Raw genomic sequence first — 22,197 nt, forward strand, 5'->3', positions numbered from 1 at the left:
CACTATTGATTAAAAGCTAGAGAAGCTTTGCCAGATTACAGGTCTGGCCCTTTTACAATAGTCTGAAGTTCCTACCCTCACTCCAAGCCTTGGAGTCGTGTGGCCTCCTAAGTCCCCAAGCCTGGAAGGCTGTGTGTTACTGCTATTGGAGAGATAGGTCTTTGAACATAGGTTCTGCTTCATATGTACCCAAGGCCCTGGTACTGTTCTGGGGATGTGAGCTGGCCAAGATGAGGCACCAGCGTGAGGTGACCAGAGAGAGCATTGCTTGGCACAGGTGTGAGTTGAAAGTGGAGGGAGGGAGAGTGAGTACAGAGAAGCCCTAGCTGAGTGTAAGCAGTTATTTCCCTCAGTGGAGCCCAGTTCTTTTCCATGTAGGAGGCCACTGTCTGCACTAAGAAGGAGGGACTTAGAACAGAGAGCAAAGGAGAAGACACCCATTCAGCAGATAGAAGCTATGTGGCAGCAGATCACCTACATGTCTGTTATCAGATGCCATCCTAACCATATCCCCCATTTTATCAGGTTCCCTGATAGAGCTGCCAAAACCTCAAAGCCTGATTACCAAACTCTTTGTCTATAGGCTCTGCCCAGTCCCAATATATCTCTTAGTGGGAGTTTACTTTTCTGGAATGATGTTTTTTATTTTTTAATTATTGAATAATGGTGAATATTTATCAAAAGCTTAGCTGTGAGTACCCATACATATGAAAAACATTGCCTAAACATGGACAAGAAATATATCCATCCCTCTAGAATATTGACTTTAAAAATAATAGCTTTATTGAGGCATAGTTGGCATGCAATGAACTGCACATATTCAAAGTGTATGATTTCATAAGTTTTGGTATGTGTATATTTATTAAACATGGTGTATAAGCCACAAAAACTTTCTCATACACCTTTATCTCCCTTTCCTGTCCAATCCTTATATCCCCTGTCCCTGTCCCTAGGCAACTATTGATCTGCTTCCTGTCACTATAGATGACTTTGCATGTCACAGAATTTTACATAAATGGAATCATACAGTATGTGCTTTTTTTCTGTCTTCTTTCACTTGGCATAATTATTTTGAAATTCATCCATGTTGTGGTATGCTTCAGTGGTTCTTTCCTTGTTATTGTTGAGTAGTATTCCAATGTGTAGACATATTTCAGTTTGTTTCTCTATTCACTGATTGATGGATGTTTGGGTTTGTTTCCAGTTTGTGGCTATTAAAAATAAAACTGCTATGAATATTCATGTACAAGCCTTAATGTAAGCACTAGAAACCCGTTGCACGAAGTTTCGTGCAATAGACTTTAACCTGGCTGCCAGCAGCAGTTTTCCGCCGGCACCAGTTTTCCTCTGGCCACCCGCCGATCAGAGCGCCTCCCGCCAGCGCGATCGGCTACCCTGAGAGGAACTCCGATCCGGGAGGCGCTCCAATCGGCGGGTGGCCAGAGGAAAACTGGTGCTGGCGGAAAACTGCTGCCAGCAGCCACGCAATCGGCCACCACCAGCGTCTTCCGCCGGCCCCATGGGTCCTTTCGCAGCGTTGGCCTAACGGCCGGTGGGAGGAGCGGGAGTCGGGGACTCGCGAGTCCCCGCCCCCCGCTCCTACCGCCAGCCAATCGGCCACCCTGAGTCCCGCCCCCCGCGCCTCCAGCCGGCCCAATCGTGGGCGTAGCGGAGTGATGCAATTTGCATATTGCCTTTTTATTATGTAGGATATCCTTTCATTTATCTTAGATAAAAACCCAAGTGTAGCCCTAGCTGGTTTTGCTCAGTGGATAGAGCATCGGCCTGCAGACTGTAAGGTCCCAGGTTGGATTCCCGTCAAGGGCATGTGCCTAGGCTGTGGGCTCAATCCCCAGTAGGGGGCATGCAGGAGGCAGCTGATCAATGATTCTCTCTCATCATTGATGTTTCTAGCTCTCTCTCCCTCTCCTTTCCTCTCTGAAATCAATAAAAATATATTTTTTAAAAAGGGAGGGGACATCTTAAAAAAACAACCACCCACGTGTAGAATGGTTGGATCATGTGGTAGGTGTATGTTTAACTTTTTAAGAAATTGCCTGACTGTTTTCCAAAGTGATTGTACCATATTACTTTCTCACCAGCAGAGTCTTAGAGTCCCTTTCCTCCACATCCTCTGCAACATTTGACTTGATTGGTCTTTTTTATTTTAGCCATTCTAATTAGTGTGTGTAATAGTATCTCGTTGCAACTTAATTTGCATTTCCCTAATGCAATATTGAGCATCTTTTTTCATATACACAGAATCAGGACAAAAATAGGTTTACAGTTGTTTATATGGAAAATCTTACCTAATAATAGATAAACATGTAAATTGACCGTACCTCTACTATGCCCACAGCCAATCAGGAGTGAATATGCATATGCAGGCGCGGAGAGGCTGGGAGGGGCGGGATGCCTGCTATGAGGGGGAGGGGGGCGGCAGAGGGATCTACAGGAGCGGTGCTCTGGCCAGGAGCGAGGATTTGCAGACTCCCGGGCGGCCGGGAGCAAAGCCAGGGGAAGGAAGGCCTATTCTTGCACGAATATCGTGCAACAGGCCTCTAGTAATACAATAATTAATAAAAAAAAATACAAGAAGAAACTCTGTTTCATATACTCACAACTGTAAGCCTACTTTTGCCCCACCCTGTACTAGTATATCTTCTTTGGGAAGTATCTGCTCATTTCTCACACATTTTTAAATTTAGTTGTTTGTTTTCTTATTACTGAGTTTTGAGAGTTCTTTTTTTAAAAATTCAGGATATAAGTCCTTTATCAGATATATGATTTGCAGATATTTTCTTCCAATTTGTGGCTTTTCTTTTTATTCGCTGAAAGTGTCTTTCAAAAAGAAGAAGTTTCTAATTTTGATGTTCAATTTACCTAACTTTTTTATGAATTGTGTTTTTGGTATCAAATCTAAAAAACTTTTGCCTGACTCAAGGCCCCAAAAGGTTTTCTCCTGTGTTTACTTGTAGTTTTAAGAGTTTTCAATTTTACAATTAGGCCTATCATCATATTTTAGTTAATTTTGAAATATGGTGTGCTACATGGATCAAAGTTCATTTTTACATATAGATATGCAATTGTTCCAGCAACAATTGTTGAAAAGACTGTCCTTTCTTCATTGAATTACCTTTGTTGAAAATCATTTGTCCATAGATGTCTTGATCTATTTCTGAATTCTACTCTGTCTCGTGGATGTAGTTTATACACAAATACCATATTACCTTGATTTCTGTAGCTTTATATTAAATATTGAATTAGGGATTGTTAGCTCTCCAACTGTGTTCTTCTCTTTCAGTGTTGTTTTTGCTATTCTAGATCATTTCAATTGTCATTTGGATTTTTGAATCAGTTTGCAAATTTCTACAAAAATCCTATGAAGATTTTGATTGAGATTGTGTTGAATTTATAGATCAAGTTGTAGAGCATTGACTTCTTAACAATGTTGTGTCTTTTAACCCATGAACAGAGTATATTTCTCCATTTATTTAGGTCTTCTTTAATTTTTCCCAACATTTTTTTTTGTATTTTTCAGTGGAAGTCTTTTACACCTTTTATTAGATTTATAACTAAGTATTTTATATTTTTGTGCTACTATGCATGTTATTGTTTTTTATTTCACTTTCCAATTTTGTCTTGCTAATATGTAGAAGTACAATTGATTTTTGTATGCTGACCTTGTTTGCTGCAAATCTTACTAACCTACTTATTAATTCTAGTAGCTTTTTAACTAGATTCCATCAAATCTTCTACATGGATTATCATATCATATGTGAATAAAGACAATTTCTGTCCAATCTCTTGTATGATGGCACTAGCAAGAAACAATAGTATAATGTTCAATAGAAGTGCTGAGAGCAGACATTCTTTTTTTTTTAATATATTTTATTGATTTTTTACAGAGAGGAAGAGAGAGGGATAGAGAGGTAGAAACATCAATGAGAGAGAAACATTGATCAACTGCCTCCTGCACACCTCCTACTGGGGATGTGCCCACAACCAAGGTACACGCCCTTGACCAGAATCAAACTTGGGACCTTTCAGTTGGTAGGTCGATGCTCTATCCACTGAGCCAAACCAGTTAGGGTGAGAGCAGACATTCTTGAGTTGTTCTTTATTTTATGGGGAAAGCATTCAGTCTTTCAAAGCTAAGTAAGATGTTACCTGTCATTTAATTGTAGATACCTTTTATTTGGTTGGGGAAGCCCCTCTATTCCTATTTTTCTGAGAATTTTTATAAAGAATTGATGTTGGGTTTGTAAAATGCATGTTTGTTGACATGTTTTTGTTTTTTTAGTTGTTCATATGTTGGATTACATTAAATGATTTTAGAATCACAAACCAACCTTGAATTCCAGACAAACTCCACTTGGTCATGATGTATTATCCTTTTCTTATATTGTTGGATTTATTTTGTTTATAATGTGAATTACTGTTCATAAGGGATATTGCTCTGTAATTTTCTTTTCTTGTAAAATCTTCCTCTGGCTTTGATATCAGAGTAATGCCAGCCTTCTGGGATGAATTGGGAAGTATTCCCTCCTCTTCAGTTTCTGGAAGCGTTTTTGTATGATTGGCAGTCACCTAGTATAAGTACTTTACAAGAGTATGCTTCTGTTTCTCCCCTTCTCAATCTTTGTTCTATTGTTTTTACTTTTACATGTGTTTTTTTTTTGTTGTTGTTGTTGTTCAAAATTAGTTATCTTTTAAAAATCAAATATCTGATGGAGGAGAAAGAACTTATTTTTTAAAAAATACGTTTTTTTTTTATTGATTTCAGAGAGGAAGGGAGATGGAGAGAGAGAGAGAGAAACATCAATGATGAGAGAGAATCATTGATTAGCTGTCTCCTGCATGCTCCCTACTGGGGACGAGCTCACATGTGCCCTGACCGGGAATCATACCATGACCTCCTGGTTCATGGTGACACTCAACCACTGAGCCACAATGGCTGGGCTAAAATTTGTTTTCTTTTAAAGATATATTTAAAAATAAAAATCAATCACATATTTTTCCATGAAGTTAACATTTCCAGAGCTTTTACTCTCCTTGTACGGGTATTCTTTTGATATTATTTTTCTAAAGGATCTCTAACGTTCTCATGCAAGTGTGCTAGTGCTGAATTTTATCTGAAAAGGTCTTTATTCCATCTTTGTTTCAGAAAGATATTTTTTGTTGGATGTAGAATTCTAGTTCAAGGTTTTACTTTTTACTCTTAGTACTTTAAAGTTTTTTCTCCACTGTCTTCTCACTTGGCCTTCTACCTGATGAGATATCTGGTCTTCCTTATCTTTGTTTCTCTATATATAATGTATCTTTGTTTACTGGTTGCTTTAAAGATTTACTCTATATCACTGGTTTTGAGCAGTTTGATTAAGCAACTGACTGTTTTTATCTTACAAACACCAGGAATCATGTAACTGATTATGCTTTCTTCTTTCCTTTGGTTGACAAAAACTCAGTCCCACATTTCTGGCCCAACTCATGAATGTTATGTATGCTACTCAACTGAGTTTTTATCGTAATTCTTTTTCATTTTCTCTTTTTTTAATGTGTTTCAATTTTTTTATCCTGTTGCAAGATATATATTTTCATAATTTTATTTTGTAGTCACAAAAGTAAGACTTTTTTGTGTATGAAGTCAAATGATTCATCCTATCTAATAATAGACAAATATGCAAATTGACCATACCTCAGACACGCCCACAAGCCACGCCCATAAGACACACACATAATCCAATCAGAGCAAGTATGCAAATTAACCCAAACCAAGATGGCTACAGCCACAGAGAGCAAGGTTTCCTAGGTAACAGAGGAAGCCAAGCTTTCTGCAGCTGTTGCAGGCCTAAGCCTCCACTCAAGCTACAAAGTTTCAATTATAGAAGGTAAACAAATTCAAACAAATGGCGGCAGAATGGAGCTTGAGAGAGCAGGCCAGGGTTGCCTCCGGCAACAGGGGAAGCAAAGCTTTCCACACACCCTGGCCGGGCTCACCCAGTTAAGGCAACAAAGTTTCAATTATAACCCCAACACAAATGGCTGCCGGCCTCGGAGGGAGCCCCAGGCTTGGCTCTGCTCCAGGCTACAAAGTTTCAATTGTAGAAGGAAAATAAATTCCAGATACCAGGGCCTCTGCTTGCGTTGCCAGGGGGCATGGCCCGCCTGCAAACCACCACAGGCCCCTCGCTCAGGCCGCCCCACGCCCCGGAACCCCCACCTAATCCGGGACGCCCTTCAGGGCAAATCAGCTGGCCCCCACCCATGCACCAGGCCTCTATCCTATCTAATAAAAGAGTAATATACAGATTGATCATCACTGCAACACACAATATAGCTGCCCCCATGTGGTCAAAGATCCTGCCCCCATGTGGACACAAGATGGCCACCACAAGATGGCCAGCAGGAGAGGGCAGTTGGGAGGCACCCGGCCTGCAAGGGAGGGCAGTTGGAGGTGATCAACCCTGCAGGAGAGGGCAGTTAGGGGTAACCAGGCAGGCAGAGGAGGGAAGTTGGGGGCAAACAGGCTGGCAGCAGAGTGGTTAGGGGGTGATCAGGCTGGCAGGCAGAAGCTGTTAGGGGCAATCAGGAAAGCAGGCAGGCGAGCAGTTGGGAGCCAGCAGTCCTGGATTGTGAGTCGGACATCCCTTGAGGGGTCCCAGATTGGAGAGGGTACAGGCTGGGCTGAGGGACAACCCCCCTCCATGCACGAATTTCGTGCACCAGGCCTCTAGTATAAGTATAAAGAAAGTGTTAGCAACCCCTCAGCTCTCAATCCCATCCACCAGGTTAATGGTTTTAATAGTTTTATGTGAAAACTCCCACATCTCTCTATCTGCTCATATACACATATCTAGAAATAATGGAGTGTTTACTTTATAGAACTCTTGAATCTTTTGTGGGAAAAGCCAGGATATGGGAAATACAAACAAATGGAAAAGTTTAATGGTGATGATGATACAGACACAGAAATCATTGTAAATATTTAATATCTGTTCCACCTTTGATGGCTGGATTTGAAGCTTTTTGGGAGAACTAACCCAGAGCATATAGGACACTCTAGCCCCTGTGTAGCCGGTGAGCTAAGGAAAATTATGAACTTGACTCTTTTTCAGATCATCAAAGACCTGCAGCTACTGGGGCTGGTGGCAGTCCTGGTGATAGCTGATGTGATCCTGCTCATGACGTGGGTATTGACTGATCCCATCCAATGCCTCCAGATTCTCGGAGTCAGTATGACGGTGAGGGGCCCAATTCCTGGAGAACTCACTTCCTGAACTGGGGGGACTGGCTTCTGTGGGCACACAGGGGTCGTTCTCCCAGTAGCACTCACTGTGTGGGCATCCTCCCAACACGAAGATAAGTGACACAAAGAGGAGGGAGAGTGAGGAGCTGTGAATGCTTTGCCCCTTGTCTGCAAGGTGTGCTCCCACTCCCGCTGCTCCTCCTGCCCCAGGCGTCCTCCACCTGCATCCACTAAGATGTCAACACACTGGAATCTGCCTGGCAGTTATCTCGGCTTCCACATTATCAATAATGAGAACTCTGAGCAACAGGAATTTGCCTTCCCCTAATGGTTGGGAAGTAAAAGTAGGAATTTGAGGTTGTCTTTGGAGTCAGTCAACCCTGGTTCAAATCCTAGCTCTACTACTTTCTAGTCTCTAAGTCTCTATTTCCTCATAAGTAAAATGGAGATAATGATGCTACCTTTTTCTTAGGGCTTTGGTGATAAGTAAGTAAGAGGGCAGGTAAAGAACTCAATTGTGCCTGGTTCATAGTATTCAATTAATAGGAAATCCTATGGTCCCAGCCTCACAGGAGCTGAGGAATACAGTGGAATCTTGACATTGCAGGATTTAATATTTAAGGTTCCAGCTGTTAACAAATGGTAGGAATTTATAATTCTGCTGGTGCACTAATGTGAATCATTGTGGTAGCAAAGCACACAACAGAGGGTAAGCCCTGCTGTCACCAAACATCCAACTTTATTGTCTTTTCCTCCAATTAATAGTCACTCTCATTTATCTAATGGAGTCGACTAAATTTTATAGCTTTTACACATTACGGGGGAAAATAGATGCTGTACAGGAGTTCACACTCCAGGATCTTCACGGGGATCTGCCGTGTGTTCCTGGTAACTGTGGGCGCCCTCGGTACTGACTCTGTGTCCCTCCTAGGTGACAGGGAGAGAAGTGGCCTGCTCGCTGACCAGCACACACTTCTGCGCTTCCCGCTACTCTGACGTCTGGATTGTTCTTGTTTTGGGATGCAAGGTTGGTATCCACATCTTCTTGGGGCACAGTCTGTCTGTCACCAACAAAATGGACATACATGAAGAAGGAATTGATGAGGTGATTCCTGCAAAGAATCTTGAAATCAGGAAGACCTCTGTTGATACATAACGCTCAAAGCCATGACCCTTATTATTTCTTTACATTTGGGAGGGGGGGTCACTTTTTCCTTATTTTGTTCTCCCCAAATCATGTGGAATTCCCCTACTGTTTCTCCCATTTCTTGGCTTGGTGTTAAATTTATTTGTAAATATCAGTTTTCTTCCCAAATCCCTGCAAGGAAGACTGTGTTCAGGTATCCTGCTGCCGTTCACCCACCTCACTCTCTCACTCTGGTTGGAAGCCGGGCTGGCTCTAAGACAGATGACAACGTCCAGGTGTCCTTTGAGTGATTCCAGCTGCCTTGAGTCTCCCATCATTAGACTCATTTGTCTCTGTTAGATGGTAAAAGTAGGATATTATTTCCAGAGGGTACAGGATACCTACATGGGGCACTGAGGGAGGTCCCTAGAATCAACTGTCCTGTTAGCTGGTTTTCAGCTTGTAGGGACAGAGAATCTGGCTGTGGGAGCATAGGGCAGGCCTGTTTTAATGAATAGGGTGAGCCCTGTGTGGCAGGAGCCTGTCTGTCGGATTATCAGGGCAAAAAGGCCTGGTTGACTGATTGCTGGCAGAATAGGAGTTTTTCTCCAAAGGTAAACTTTCACGTGGGTGCTTCAGAGAACTAGCCCTGGGGATGGGCAGGGATGGGACAGGGAAATGTTGCTTTTTAATTATGTGCATATATTATTACTCTGATTGAAATATTTTCAAAAGAAAATACTAGGAAGTGAACAGCTCTTTTCTGGTTTCTTGCTAATGGTTAAGAAAATGAACTTCAGAACATGACAGAGCAGGGTTTGAATTCTGACTCAGCCCCTTCCTAGCTGACCCTGAACCTCACTGAACCTCTCTGAGCCTTAGTTCCCTTACATAGAATGGGGGTAATGATAATATCCACTCAGAACTGTTTTGAGTTTCAAAGGAGTTAATGCATGGCAGGAGTTTTCAACCACTCCTGCCCCATAGTAAGAGCTCAGTAAATTTTAGTTATTATTATTAATCTTCTACTGCTCCCCTAGACAGTTCTGAAAAATCACAGCCTTCCTCAAGCCCTGGAGAAGAGCATGTGCTCCCCAGCAGCAACTCAGCACGTCCCCCATAGCAACTCACTTTGCGACTCAACTTGATTTATTTTCTCCATTGCCTTGTATATAAATCCCATTTCTATTTCATTTCACTGTAATAGCTTTCTGAAGGACAAAGAACGAAAAGGGGGAAAGAGTGCTGAGCATCAGGAAACTGACTGAGCCAGACGCCCATGGGCTCCCTGGTCCATGAGCAGTCCCTGGGGAAGACCCAAATCTCTGTATAAAGTTCCAGGAGCCCCCACCTGCACCTGTCTACTGCCCACTACCCCACACTTCTCAGCAGTGAAGGCAAATGACCTACAAGTATATGTGATTCATTTAAGCACGAGTCATGGATGTATAGGGGCTGTATTAATACCTAGTTCCCTGTGCAAGGATTGTAATGGAATTGAATTTTGTTATTGTTATTGTTAATCCTCACCCGAGGATATTTTTCCATTGCTTTTTAGAGAGAGTGGGAGAGAGGGAGGCAGGGAGGGGGAGAAAGACAGAGAGAGAGAGAAATATGGATGTGAGGGAAACACACTGATTGGTTGCCTCCTGCACGACTCCTGCATGATTCCTGACCAGGGCTGGGTATCGAACAGCAACCCAGGTATGTGCCCTTGACCGAGAATCAAACCCCACCCCCCGCCACCTAACCCCCCTCTGTGTGCACAGGGCCCACGCTCTAACCACTGATCACACTAGCCAGGGCTGAAATTTTTAAATAGAATCAGATTTCAACATTTTAAAAACAAAGAGTTACTTTTCACCTTTGATTAAACTACTCATAATCCATCTCTGCCAAATGTCACCTGATGGCATCAGTACCCAAAAGTCAGGCCCCTCTGGCCTCCTGACTGGTGTACCTTCTAACCATTGAAGGTCTCAGGGCGGCATGTCAGGCCCCACTTAGGACACTGGACGTGGGGGCACCCAGAAGGCATCTCTGTGTCGGCAAACCGCGGCTCGCGAGCCACATACGGCTCTTTGGCCCCTTGAGTGTGGCTCTTCCACAAAATACCACGTGCGGGCGCACACGGTGCGATTGAAACTTCGTGGCCCATGTGCAGAAGTCGGTTTTCTGCCTGGGTGAGTCTATTTTGAAGAAGTGGCGTTAGAACACTCAAGGGGCCAAAGAGCCACATGTGGCTCACGAGCCGCGGTTTGCCGACCACTGCTCTAGGCTGTCAGTCCTCCCAAAAATCATCGCCAGGGCTGTACCTGCAGGTGGAGCTAGTCAGGTTGGGCATTTTGGGTCACTGGCAGGTGCCCTGCTGAGACCTGACCTTATATTCATTGTTAGTTCTCCCTCTGAGTCCCCTAGTTCCCACCCCACCTCATCCCCCTGGCATCTTCAGGTTCAGTTATAAAACACGGACATTTGTGTCTTGCCTTAAACCTCTCTAGCAGTTCGAGCTCCTTGAAAGGACCATGGCTTCGTTCTCTTTGTAGCTCTGGTTCCTGCCCTACACCTAGCATGACACTTTACACACAGTCAGGTGAACTTACGTTGCATCTATATGTTATGTATTATTGATTAAAGTTTTAATTTCTGTTTAAATGCAGCTCCTTCCAAGAGAGGCAGCACTGTAAGGTGCCGTGAGTCGTTTTCTTCTTAGTACAAATGAGAACTTTGAGAGCAGGTTTATATTCATGGGAAAGAGGAAAGAACAGGGCCCTGGGTTCCTGGTGGTGGGGGCCGGGAACGTCACAAAGGGGGAGAAGGGTATAGATGGAGCCTTTGCTGCCTGTGCCTGCCCCACAGGCTCGGCGAGGTCCCAGCCTGCCTTTGTCCTCCTGTTTCCACTCTTCCACTCCCATAAACACCCACTGGCACAGAGCCTCTGCTAGCCCGGAGAGGTCTTTTGTGCAAATTAGAAAAGGCCTCCCTTCCAGGCAGATGCAATCCTGCAGGTGCAGGGCTTGGCAAGCAGATGGTGCCTGTGGGAAAATTAGGGGGGAAAAAAGCCCCTCCCTCAGGGCATTGCTCCTGCCGCTGCACATGGCTGGGCAGACAGACCACGGGGGTATTTCAGCTTCCATGTGCCCTCAGCTCCATGCAGTGCAAAACCACATAGTGGACGTGGCAGCCCTCACCACCGGCAGCACGATGTGCCCGCAGCCCTTTCTGTAGGGCTCCTGCCCGCCTATGCCCTCCTATGTGGTCCTGGGCCTCTATCCCAGCAGAGTCCCACCTTGCTGACCTCTGACAAACCAATTCTCAGGGCAGGAGAGGAAAATAACATTTATTAAGCACCTACTAGGTGCCAGAGGCACCCTAAGGGTCCTCTCATGTCTGAGTAAACCCTCGTAGCAACCCTTTAAGGTGGGTATGATTAGCCTCATTTTAAATGGTCCCAGCCCTCCTGCTCTGTAACCCTGAGTGCGTTATTCCACTTCCCTGAGCCTCTGGTCCTCCCTCCGCATCCAGGGTCTGCTGCTGCTGTATGGTGCCTACCTGGCTGGCCTGACCGACCACGTCAGCTCTCCTCCTGTGAATCAGTCTTTAACCATCATGGTTGGGGTCAACCTTGTGGTGCTGGCTGCTGGGCTTCTCCTTGTGGTCACCAGATACTTGCACTCCTGGCCCAACCTGGTCTTCGGCCTCACATCCGGGGGAATCTTTGTTTGCACAACCACCATCAACTGCTTCATCTTCATTCCCCAGGTATGTTCTAAGGAGAATTTGGCAGGGCCGGCCCTCCAGAGCATTGGCTGGGCATGGGAAACTGCTCACTGTGTTTTCTCTCCAGGCTTCTGGGTAACATTTATTGGAGAGTCAGGAGGAAGGTGGGTTCCTGGTGAGCTGGCTCCTTCTGTTCTTCCCTCCTCACTCCCCTGAAGGAAGGCAGTCCGGCTCCCACTCAGCAGAGAGGGCAGCCAGAGTGGCTGAGTGCAGCGGTCCCACATTTCCACCCCTGAGAGCTGACTCGCAGACCTGCTTTCCCCCCCATCCTCCAGTCTGTTTCCTCCTCCTCAATCCCTTCCTCATCTTGATAATGTCATTTTTTCCCGAGCCTGGGAGTCAGGAGCCTTTATGTCCCGTTTAGGATTGCAGATTCACAGGGAAAACCCATTTGGAACTCTATGCAATTTTAAATGCTTTTCCTTTCTTTTTATTATAGGAAAATATAAAGCGTTCCTCTTCTTTTTACAATAAGGAGAAATAAAAACTCAGCAAACATGTGTTTCATATTATAGGGATTAATGAAAAAAATCAAACAAAGGAGAAAGATAGCAGCAGAAATGTCCAGACAGCAAAGGGGGGAAAAAGGGATCTGGAGGGGAAAGTAAAGGAATCATAGTCTCTGGAAGGAAAGTGATGTGAAATGATTCAGATTGGGCCCAAGGGTACCACTGAGCCACACACATCTGAGTTAATGAACTTGACATTAGGCATTTTTCCTGTTTCCCTTCTAGTTTTCTTTTTGTTCCCCCAAGGCCTCCCTCATCCCACTACCCCCTCAGCACCCCATCTGGTTCCGAATGCAGCTTCCAGTTGACTGTGAATGACTTTCCCATGGGGCCCTAACCGATAAAATCGCGGATGGAGGGTCACAGGGTATTTATAAAAGGGAAGCGTGGACTCGGGGCATGAAGGTTTGACACAGGCATAGGCTTTTTACTCTTCTGCCTTTTCACAAATTCTCATAAAAATACTCAAAAGAATAAACAAATATGGACATATCTGTAGCAGCAGCACTAAAAAATCAAGGATGAGTATTGCCTCTATGCCAGAAACTAGAGGAATTTTTGCTGAATCTTAATGTTATAAGACCTGGATTAATGGAAGCCATTGAGAGTTGAGTGTTATTTGTCTGGAATGTAGCAGAAGAGGGCTTTGAAAAGCAAGGACTGCTCCTCTCTGGGAGATGGGGAACGGGAGTGGGGAGGGGCCTTTGGGGAAGCCCACCATTTAGCCCTGTAGCCAGCATTGTTGATTGGTAACCCATCCACCTGTTGCCAAACCCTTTCTTTTTTGCTCACCTCTACTATATAGTCTGAAAGAGCTAAACACATGCTTTTCCAGCTTCCTTTACGCTTGGGGTGCCCATATGACACAGTTATATGTTTTTTTTAATTGTTTTTATTTTTTTATTTTTTAATTTCAGAGAGAGGAAATAGAAACATCAATGATGATAGAAAATCAATTGGCTGCCTCCTGCATACCCCCTACTAGGGGTTGAGCCTGCAACCTGGGCATATGCCTTTACCAAGAATCAAACCATGACCTCCTGGTTTATGGGTTGATGGTCAACTACTGAGCTACACCAGCCAGGCTATGTGACACAGTTTTGAATGCTAAAATTTTTCTGAGAGGCTTCTGAGAAAGTTTTTGCTTTGCTGAAAAGGCTATGGGTGTGGCTGGCTTTACCGCTTGTACCTTCTTTCTGCCTTGAATGTTTGTTGTGCCTGGAGCTATGGCAGGCATTTTGTGACAATGAGGGAAAAGCCAAGAAATGCATTTACTATACTAGAAAACTATAGTTCTTCCCATGTAAAACTAAATTCAGAGGGAAAGGACCTATGAAGAGATTCTGCAGTTCATAAGAAGAGATGCACAAATTTCTGGAGATTTGGACAAGCTTCCTTCCTCTGAAGGAAAATAGAAGTTTTTAAAAGACAACAAATTTGTTTTGTGAATAGGATTTAAAGGATATTGCCTGTCTTCAACCAAAGCAAACCATCATGAGAAGAACATAATCTTAGATCATGAAATATTAAGTAAGGATGAAAAACATTGTGTTAAATTCAAAGCCCCAGTAGAAACACTGAATAGGCGATTGGACCTAGCAAAATACTGAATTAATGAACTAATTTAAAGAAAGCCACAGAACACAAGGAGATAGTTAAAAAATGAGAGACTAGTGCCCGGCGGGTGTCATGGTTTGATTCTAAGTCAGGGCACATGCTCGGGTTGCAAGCTCAATCCCCAGTGGGGATGCAGGAGGGTGGCCAGTCAATGATTCTCTCTCATCATTGATGTTTCTATTTCTTTCTCCCTATCCCTTCCTCTCTGAAATAAATAAAAAAATATATATTTTTAAATGAGAGACTAGATCAAATATGGAGACCTTATCTAGGGATACAATTTAGAGCTAATAGCAATCTCTGAAAGATAAAAAATAATTTGGGGCATAAGTAATCACCAAGAAACTATTAGAGGAAGCCTTCCTGACCTAAATAAAACAAGACTTCTATCTGAAAATTGAGTGAATCAGCAATCTCCATGACGTGGCTCCACTTATATCTCCTCTCTGAGCACTCGCATCTGTCCCTTGGGCATCCCAAGTCTTAGACACAAGACTTCCACCTCAGCACCTAGGACAGTAGTGATATCTAGGTACACTCCCATCTGCACACATAGGCATAAAAATGCAGGATGAAGTTCACCTTGAAATCTGGCTTCCAGGTTTGAATAGCGACAAGCACTTGATTTTTAAAGTGAGAGTGGCAGTGGAATTATTATGGGATACAAGAACAGGATGGATGGACAGTGTTAGCCTTTCTCTTGCCTTCTCTGTTTCCCATTTTTCCTCCTAGCTGTCTTAAACTCCCTTTCTCATACTTTATCTTTCCTTTTCTGTTTTCTCTCTCATTCTTTTCTCCTCTTGAACCTCTGGTAACTTGACCTGACCATGATCCAAAACATATATATATATATATATATATATATATATATATATATATATATACACACACACACACACACACACACACACACACACATACATACTGGAGGCCCAGTGTACGAATTCGTGCACTGGTGGGGTCCAGCTAGCCCACCCCAATGGGGGCTGATTGGGGGCAGGGCCAGCTGGTGGGAGGGGCCATGCCAGTCCAGTTCTGCCGTTTGGTTGATTTGCATTTTTAAAAAAATCTTTATTTTTCAGATTATTACAGTTGTTCCTCTTTTCTTCCCCCCATAGCTCCCCTCCACCCGGTTCCCACTCCACCCCACCCCATGCCCTTACCCCCCCCCCCGCCACTGTCCTCATCCATAGGTGTATGATTTTTGTCCAGTCTCTTCCCGCACCCCCCACACCCCTTTCCCCCCGAGGATTGTTAGTCCACTCCCTTTCTATGCCCCTGATTCTATTATATTCACCAGATTATTCTGTTCATCAGATTTTTTATTCACTTGATTTTTAGATTCACTTGTTGATAGATACGTATTTGTTGTTCATAATTTTTACCTTTACCTTTACCTTTTTCTTCTTCCTCTTCTTAAAGAATACCTTTCAGCATTTCATATAATACTGGTTTGGCAGTGATGAACTCCTTTAGCTTTTTCTTATCTGTAAAGCTCTTTCTCTGACCTTCAATTCTGAATGATAGCTTTGCTGGGTAGAGTAATCTTGCTTGTAGGTTCTTGCTATTCATCATTTTGAATATTTCTTGCCACTCCTGTCTGGCCTGCATAGTTTCTGTTGAGAAATCAGCTGACAGTCGTATGGGTGCTCCCTTGTAGGTAACTAACTGTTTTTCTCTTGCTGCTTCTAAGATTCTCTCTTTGTCTTTTGCCCTTGGCATTTTAATTATGATGTGTCTTGGTGTGGTCCTCTTTGGATTCCTTTTGTTTGGGGTTCTCTGTGCTTCCTGAACTTGTAAGTCTATTTCTTTCACCAGGTGGGGGAAGTTTTCTGTCATTATTTCTTCAAATAGGTTTTCAGTATCTTGCTCTCTCTCTTTTCTGGTACCCCAATAATTCGGATGTGTAGAATGCTACTTGGTCCACTTGGTATGCTTGAAGTTGTCCCAGAGGCTCCTTACACTATCTTCATATTTTTGGATTCTTTTTTCTTTTTGCTTTTCCGGTTGGGTGTTTTTGCTTCTTTGTATTTCAAATCTTTGACTTGGTTCTTGCGATCCTCTAGTCTGCTGTTGGATCTCTGTATATTATTATTTATTTCAGTCAGTGTATGTTTAATTTCTAGTTGGTCCTTTTTCATATCCTTGAAGGTCTCACTAAACTTATCGGCCTTTTCTAGAAAATTCTTGAAAAACCTTATAACCGTGGTTTTGAACTCTATATCCAGTCATTTGCTTTCCTCCATTTCTTTCATTTGTGACCCGTTTCTTTGTCTCCGCATTTTGGCTGCTTCCCTGAGTTGATAGAGTGGCTTTGTATGCTAGGTGTCCTATAGGGCCCAGTGGCTCAGCCTCCCTAATTACCTGAAGTGCACACTCTTGGTGCACCCCTTTGTGGGCTGTGTTCACAGTCTTGTTGTAGTTAAGCCTTGATTGTTGTTGGTATCACTGGGAGGAATTGACCTCCAGGCCAATTGGCTGTGAGGATCAGCTGTGTCTATGCTGGAGACACCCTTATGAGGCAAGACTTGCTTCAGTGGGGCTTTGGTGCTCACTGAGTCTGCCCCCTGAGTGTGTCCCTTATGGATCTGAGGAGTTGTAATCTGGATGGTCCTACTCTGACCCATGGGTACACTGGCTCTTGGATCTCCAAGGAGGTGCTAATTTAGCCTCTGCCTGAGGCCACCCAGCAGGAGCTATAGAGAGATCTGCAGATTCCTCTTCCTTGTTTGGGTTTTGGAGGTGCCCAGATGAGGTCCAGCTGCGAAGCAATGCAAGCTGCTGTGGGGCCTTGGGCCTTCTTTTGGATGTTCTGGGTCTCTCTGACTCAACTGCAGTTTGATAGGTAAGTTTAGAATTCAAAGGACCAGGCCATTCATATGCAAAAGCCTCTGTGCACAGCTTGGATGGGGCGGAGTCTCAGGGCGGATCAAACAGCAATGGCTTCCCATCAGCCCTGCCCTAAGAGGCCCTCGGGTCTCAGTGTCCTTTGGTAATTGCTGCAAGCACCTCTGAGAGAAAGCTGCCCTTGAGTTTCGCCCACTGCCAGACAGTCCAGTTTCTCCCTGTATGAGTCTGGGTCCCCAGAATCTCGCCCTGAACTGGAGTTCAGAGCAGTCAGGAGCTTGTGTCTCCCTCCTGATTGAGAAAGCCAGCTGTGTACTCAGTTGCCAGCCTTCTCTGCGTGCGCGCCTCTGTACCTCTGCCTTGCGCAGCTCCTGTGAGTCTCAGTGTGCTTTTCTCTTTCCTTCTAGTTGTAGAATTTCCACTCAGCCGGTTTTTCTGTGGTTCTGGATGATGTCCATTTTGTCTTTTAGTTGTAGTTTTGAAATTGTTGTGCAAGGCAGCAGTTTAGGTGTTTACCTATGCTGCCATCTTGGTTTCTCCAGTTGATTTGCATATTACCCTTTTATTATATAGGATATATATATATATATATATATATATATATATACACATATATTCTATTATATTTTAGGTTTAGGAAGTAAATTCTTTTTTTTTTAATCTAAAAGTAACTAGAAGGTTTGTCTTTTTCTTGTGCGCCCTTTAATTGACTTTGCCCTCTGGCTCAGTGGCCTTTGGTAGAAGAAAGAGTCTCCCTGTGAGAGCTGCACTGTGCATTCCCAGGAGAGAAAAATAGCTGAGCAAAGTTGGAAAAGTATCTGAGGAGAGCTACATGGGGAAGGAAGAGAGCAAGGAGAGGGTACTTCCTCCTGCCACTGAGCCTTCAGACTGGACAGCGTGGGAGGGGTTTATGAAAATAAAGGCACAGATGCCTCAAGGGCAATTAGGTGGCTCCAGAGAGCTGAGTGAAATGGCACAAGTGGACCAAGTAGCATTCTACACAGGTCCTCAGGAAATGCCTGAGTGTTGATGCCAGACACTGAGGTCATCACCAGCCATGAGCAAGCCTCTGCTTTTGTTGATGGTATCCTGCATGTGAGCCATCTCCACACACGTCTTCTCCTTCCCTCCCTCCACCTCTGAGAGACAGATAGGTCCTGAGATAGGACATTATTTTCTCCTATAATCCCCCAAAGTGTTTCATCTGCTCCTCCATGTAAGTACTTAGGACTTCCTACTCTGCCTTAGAGTTATCTGTGTATGTCTCAGTGCCCCTACTAGATAGGTGAGTTGTTTTTTTTAAAGGAAAACTATTTGTTCATTTATTCATCCATTCATTTATTAACTGCTGGGAACATGCAGTTCAACACACGCCCCCATCTCTGGGTGTAGCTGGGAGCAGACAGGAAAGGAACTATAATGCATGTTTTAAGTGTTTGGGGAAGGCACGTTATATGATGCTGAGGAAGGGGTGCCCCAGCCTGTCTAGGAATTCCATAACACCTTCTCAGAAAATGGGCCCAGTCTTGAAGGATAAGCAAGATTGGGGAAGGGCAGTGGGTGGCATGACAAGAGGTAGAGAGGTAGGAGAGAGAACAAGCTATGTTTGGAGCACCACAAATCTGCACTTTTTGAAGCACAAATCGAAGGAAAGGAAGAGTGGCAGACGGTTAAGAGGTGACGTCCTCAAGGTCCTCGTGTATCCTGTTAAAGACTGGAGATTGAATCCCACTGTATTAGTTTCCTGTGGCTGCTGTAACAAATTAACACAAATTGAGTGACTTAATTCAGATGTATTGTCTTATAGGTCTGGCAGTCATAAATCTGAAATGGGTCTTATTTACTTGGCTACAATCAAGATGTCAGGGGGTCTGCATCCCTTCTGGAGGCTCCTGAGGAGAATCCACTCCCATGCTTTTTCAGCTGCTAGAGGCCACCTGCATTCTGTGACTCCTGCCTCTTTCTCTATCTTTAGAGCCAGCAGTGTGACATCGTCAAATCTCTCTCTTTCTGACCTCCATTCCCATGGTCACTTCTCTCTTCCTGCCTCCCTCTCATAAGGACTCATGATTACATTGGGCCCACTGTACAATCCAGAATAATCTCCCCATCTCACATCCTTAACTTGAACACATTTACAGAATCCCTTTTGCCACATAAGACAACCTGTTCACAAGTTCAAGGGCTTGAGGGCGGGGGTGGGTGGGTAGGGTGGAGAGGAGGAACACCTTTGTGGGGGGGGCATTATTTATCCTACCACACCCACATAGCTCAGAGGCTGAAAAACCAGGAATGTGCCAGTCTTTCTGGAGGAAGGGGCATGGAGAAGTCCTGAAATTGTGACCTGGGGTCATCTATTGCCATATTTCGGAAACTCCAACGGATCAAGTCTGAAGGATCAGGATCCTCACAGACACGGAACTAAGGGGGCAGAGGCTTTCATCAGGGGGCACCCTGGCTCCACCTGATCAGCTTGGGGTGAAACAGACCCAAAGCCCTGGATGTGCCCTTACACCAGTGCTGAGCAGTTCCTCCAGAGAGGGCTGGGCCTGGGGTGCTGGGGAGAGAGAAGAGAAGCTCTACTGCTGAGGAACTGAGGAGCCCGAAAGGGAGCCCAGATACTGCTAGGTCAGTACTGGGAGAACAACACTGGTGTCTGCTCCATCCACTCAGGACTGAATAGTGACCCTATGGTGCCAGGCTCCAGCAACGCCCGAGTAGGGTGGGGAGCTGATGACACCCGAGGCCTTTGAGAAGGACATCTGAGGGGGAGGTTCCTGGCCTGACCCAGTACAGATCACAAAGACTCCTGATAGCACGAGGAACATGCAGTTCAACACACGCTGAGCACACAGAGGAGGTGGTATTGAAATTGATGGAAAGATTTAGAATCCGATCTGCACTTTACCAAACTGGGGTTAGGACATGTTTGATGAGTGAGCAAAGAAGTCCCAGGATCCCAGTGAGGCTCCCACAGCCACCAACATCGTTTCTAAGCTGCCACGGTGCCCAGTGTACATCACTAGGACTCTCAGTGCTGGGATTTCCTACAGGAAAAACAGACGCTTCCGTCTCTGTGGCCTCCCCTGGCATCCGCGCCACTGGCGTGCGCCAGATAAAGACAGTGTCCCAAAGGCTCAGGAGGATGGCCCCCGTTGGTGAATGTTCTGTGTTCAGCTCCACCCCTATTAAGGTAAACTAGCCCATGCTCCCACAGATTGTTTCTGAAAAACAGTTTCTCCCAAAAAACTTTCCTTAGGACCCCACAGTTAACAGTCTCTGTCTTCTCAGCTGTGTTGAGGTCGTGTGGGTGGCACAGTGACCCCGTTAAAGCAAGTTCTACTGCTAACCCCCTGCAAGGGCCTAGAGCAGTCATACTCCTTCTGAGTCTTCCCTCATTTGTCTAGGAAGAAAAGATGGTCAGATCGCAGACCTAATATTCTGTCTTTTTTTATTGCTATTTATTGCCATTTGTGATTTCCTATCTGAGCTTTGATTATTGACTTGGGTTAGGAGTCCTCCAGCAAGGAACTGGGTTTGCAATCGCTGTGAGCACACAATTACCCAACGAATGAGGATAATTAAGAACAGCTACATATAACTGGAAACAGTTTCCCTTGAAACATACAGAGTTTAGATTGCTTAACCCTGAGATAGCTCATAAACTCTGGCTTTAGAATATGGCCCTGGGAGTATACTTCAATCTGTTTTCTTTGAGCAGTTCAGCAATGGTTGGGTCAAGCTAAGATGGTTCTATCTCATCTACCTATCATCTTCCTTTGGCATTTTGAAAACTATATCGCCTTAACATTCTCTGTGCCTTCTGTCATTTCCGTCCATTAGCTTTCCAGAGCACACTACATTCTGAGGAGAGAATAGTTTGTGCATTAGTGTATCCCCGTCATTCCTTGGTGTTTTGGAGAACTTGAGAGAGAATGTGTTCCTGGGTGTGTAATTAAATAAATAACATATGCTCTGTTATTTAACAGCTGAAGCAATGGAAGGCATTTGAAGAGGAAAACCAAACAATTAGATGCATGGCCAAATATTTCAGCACTCCCAGCAAAAGCTGCCATGCCCAGTATGGTGTGGAACAGAATTGCCATGCCAGAGGAGAGAAAACCTCCATGGAAAGACTCCTCACAGAAGTAAGCGAGACCCCCGCCTGGTGGAGTCTCTATAAAGAACTCCAGTCATGCACCAATGGGCCCCTGATGTCCTATTGCTAATGTTCTTTCTTCTCCTCCCATTCCCCCACTTCCGTTGGCAGTGGGCAAAACCTTGGCATTTCCCCAGTGACTCTCCCACTGCTGATCTTCACCCACTTATTCATTCATTGCACAGTTGTGTGCTGGGCATTGTGGTAAGTGCTGATGAATAAAACAAATATAGTTCCTACTCTCAGGGAGCTCACAGTCTAATGGAGGAAATAGATATTGATCAAGAGAATAGTGAAGGGACAAATCAGGGTGGTAAGGCAGAATTATGGATGGTCAGGGCAAGGGAACCTAATTTAGAGCTGTCAGACAAGACTCTGTGAGCCGAGAGATGAAGGTTAAGTACAAACTGGCCAGAAAAGATTGTGGGGAAAAGCTTTCCAAGCAGGGGAACAGCACTGGAAAGGCCCTGAGTTGTAGTGGATGCTAGCTTCTTCTGTATGATACATTCTTTCCTTACATAGAGCAGTGCCCTCATTTACAAATCTTATAGGGCCCCTTACTGTATTTCCAGGTTCTAACTAGAGATCTCAATCATCCCACCACCCCAAAGAGGCAATCTATACTAATAAAAGGGTAATATGCAAATTGGTCAGGATGCCCTCACAGTAACAACTGAACAGCAGGCTGTGTGGGGCAACCAGGCCGGCATGGGGGTTAGTGAGGGACGACCAAATGACTGAATAGCAGGCTATGTGGGGCAACCAGGCCAGCATGGGGGGCAGTTGGTGGCAACCAGGCTGGCAGGGGGGGCAGTGAGGGGCGACCAGGCTGGCAGAGGGGGGAGTGAGGGGCGACCAGGCCAGCAGGGGGGGCAGTTGGGGGTTACCAGGATAGCGGGGGTGGGGCATG

General features: G+C 44.7%; 1 protein-coding gene across 2 annotated transcripts in view; it reads left to right on the forward strand.

Moving 5' to 3' along the window:
- GPR156 (G protein-coupled receptor 156) overlaps positions 1-22,197 on the forward strand; it is a gene marked incomplete at both ends in the record, with an annotated part of 62,604 nt that overhangs the window by 35,002 nt on the left and 5,405 nt on the right. Inside the window, 4 exons of one of the 2 annotated variants that reach the window (XM_079766877.1) lie at positions 7,119-7,244; positions 8,181-8,276; positions 11,901-12,137; positions 21,118-21,276. In XM_079766877.1, the coding sequence (XP_079623003.1) occupies positions 7,119-7,244; positions 8,181-8,276; positions 11,901-12,137; positions 21,118-21,276 (618 nt within the window). The remainder of the gene's footprint in view (positions 1-7,118; positions 7,245-8,180; positions 8,277-11,900; positions 12,138-21,117; positions 21,277-22,197) is intronic. The other variant, XM_079766878.1, reaches the window with a different exon arrangement.

This window comes from Cnephaeus nilssonii (assembly GCF_951640355.1).
Source record: "Cnephaeus nilssonii genome assembly, chromosome: 3".
Taxonomy (NCBI): Eukaryota; Metazoa; Chordata; class Mammalia; order Chiroptera; family Vespertilionidae; genus Cnephaeus; species Cnephaeus nilssonii.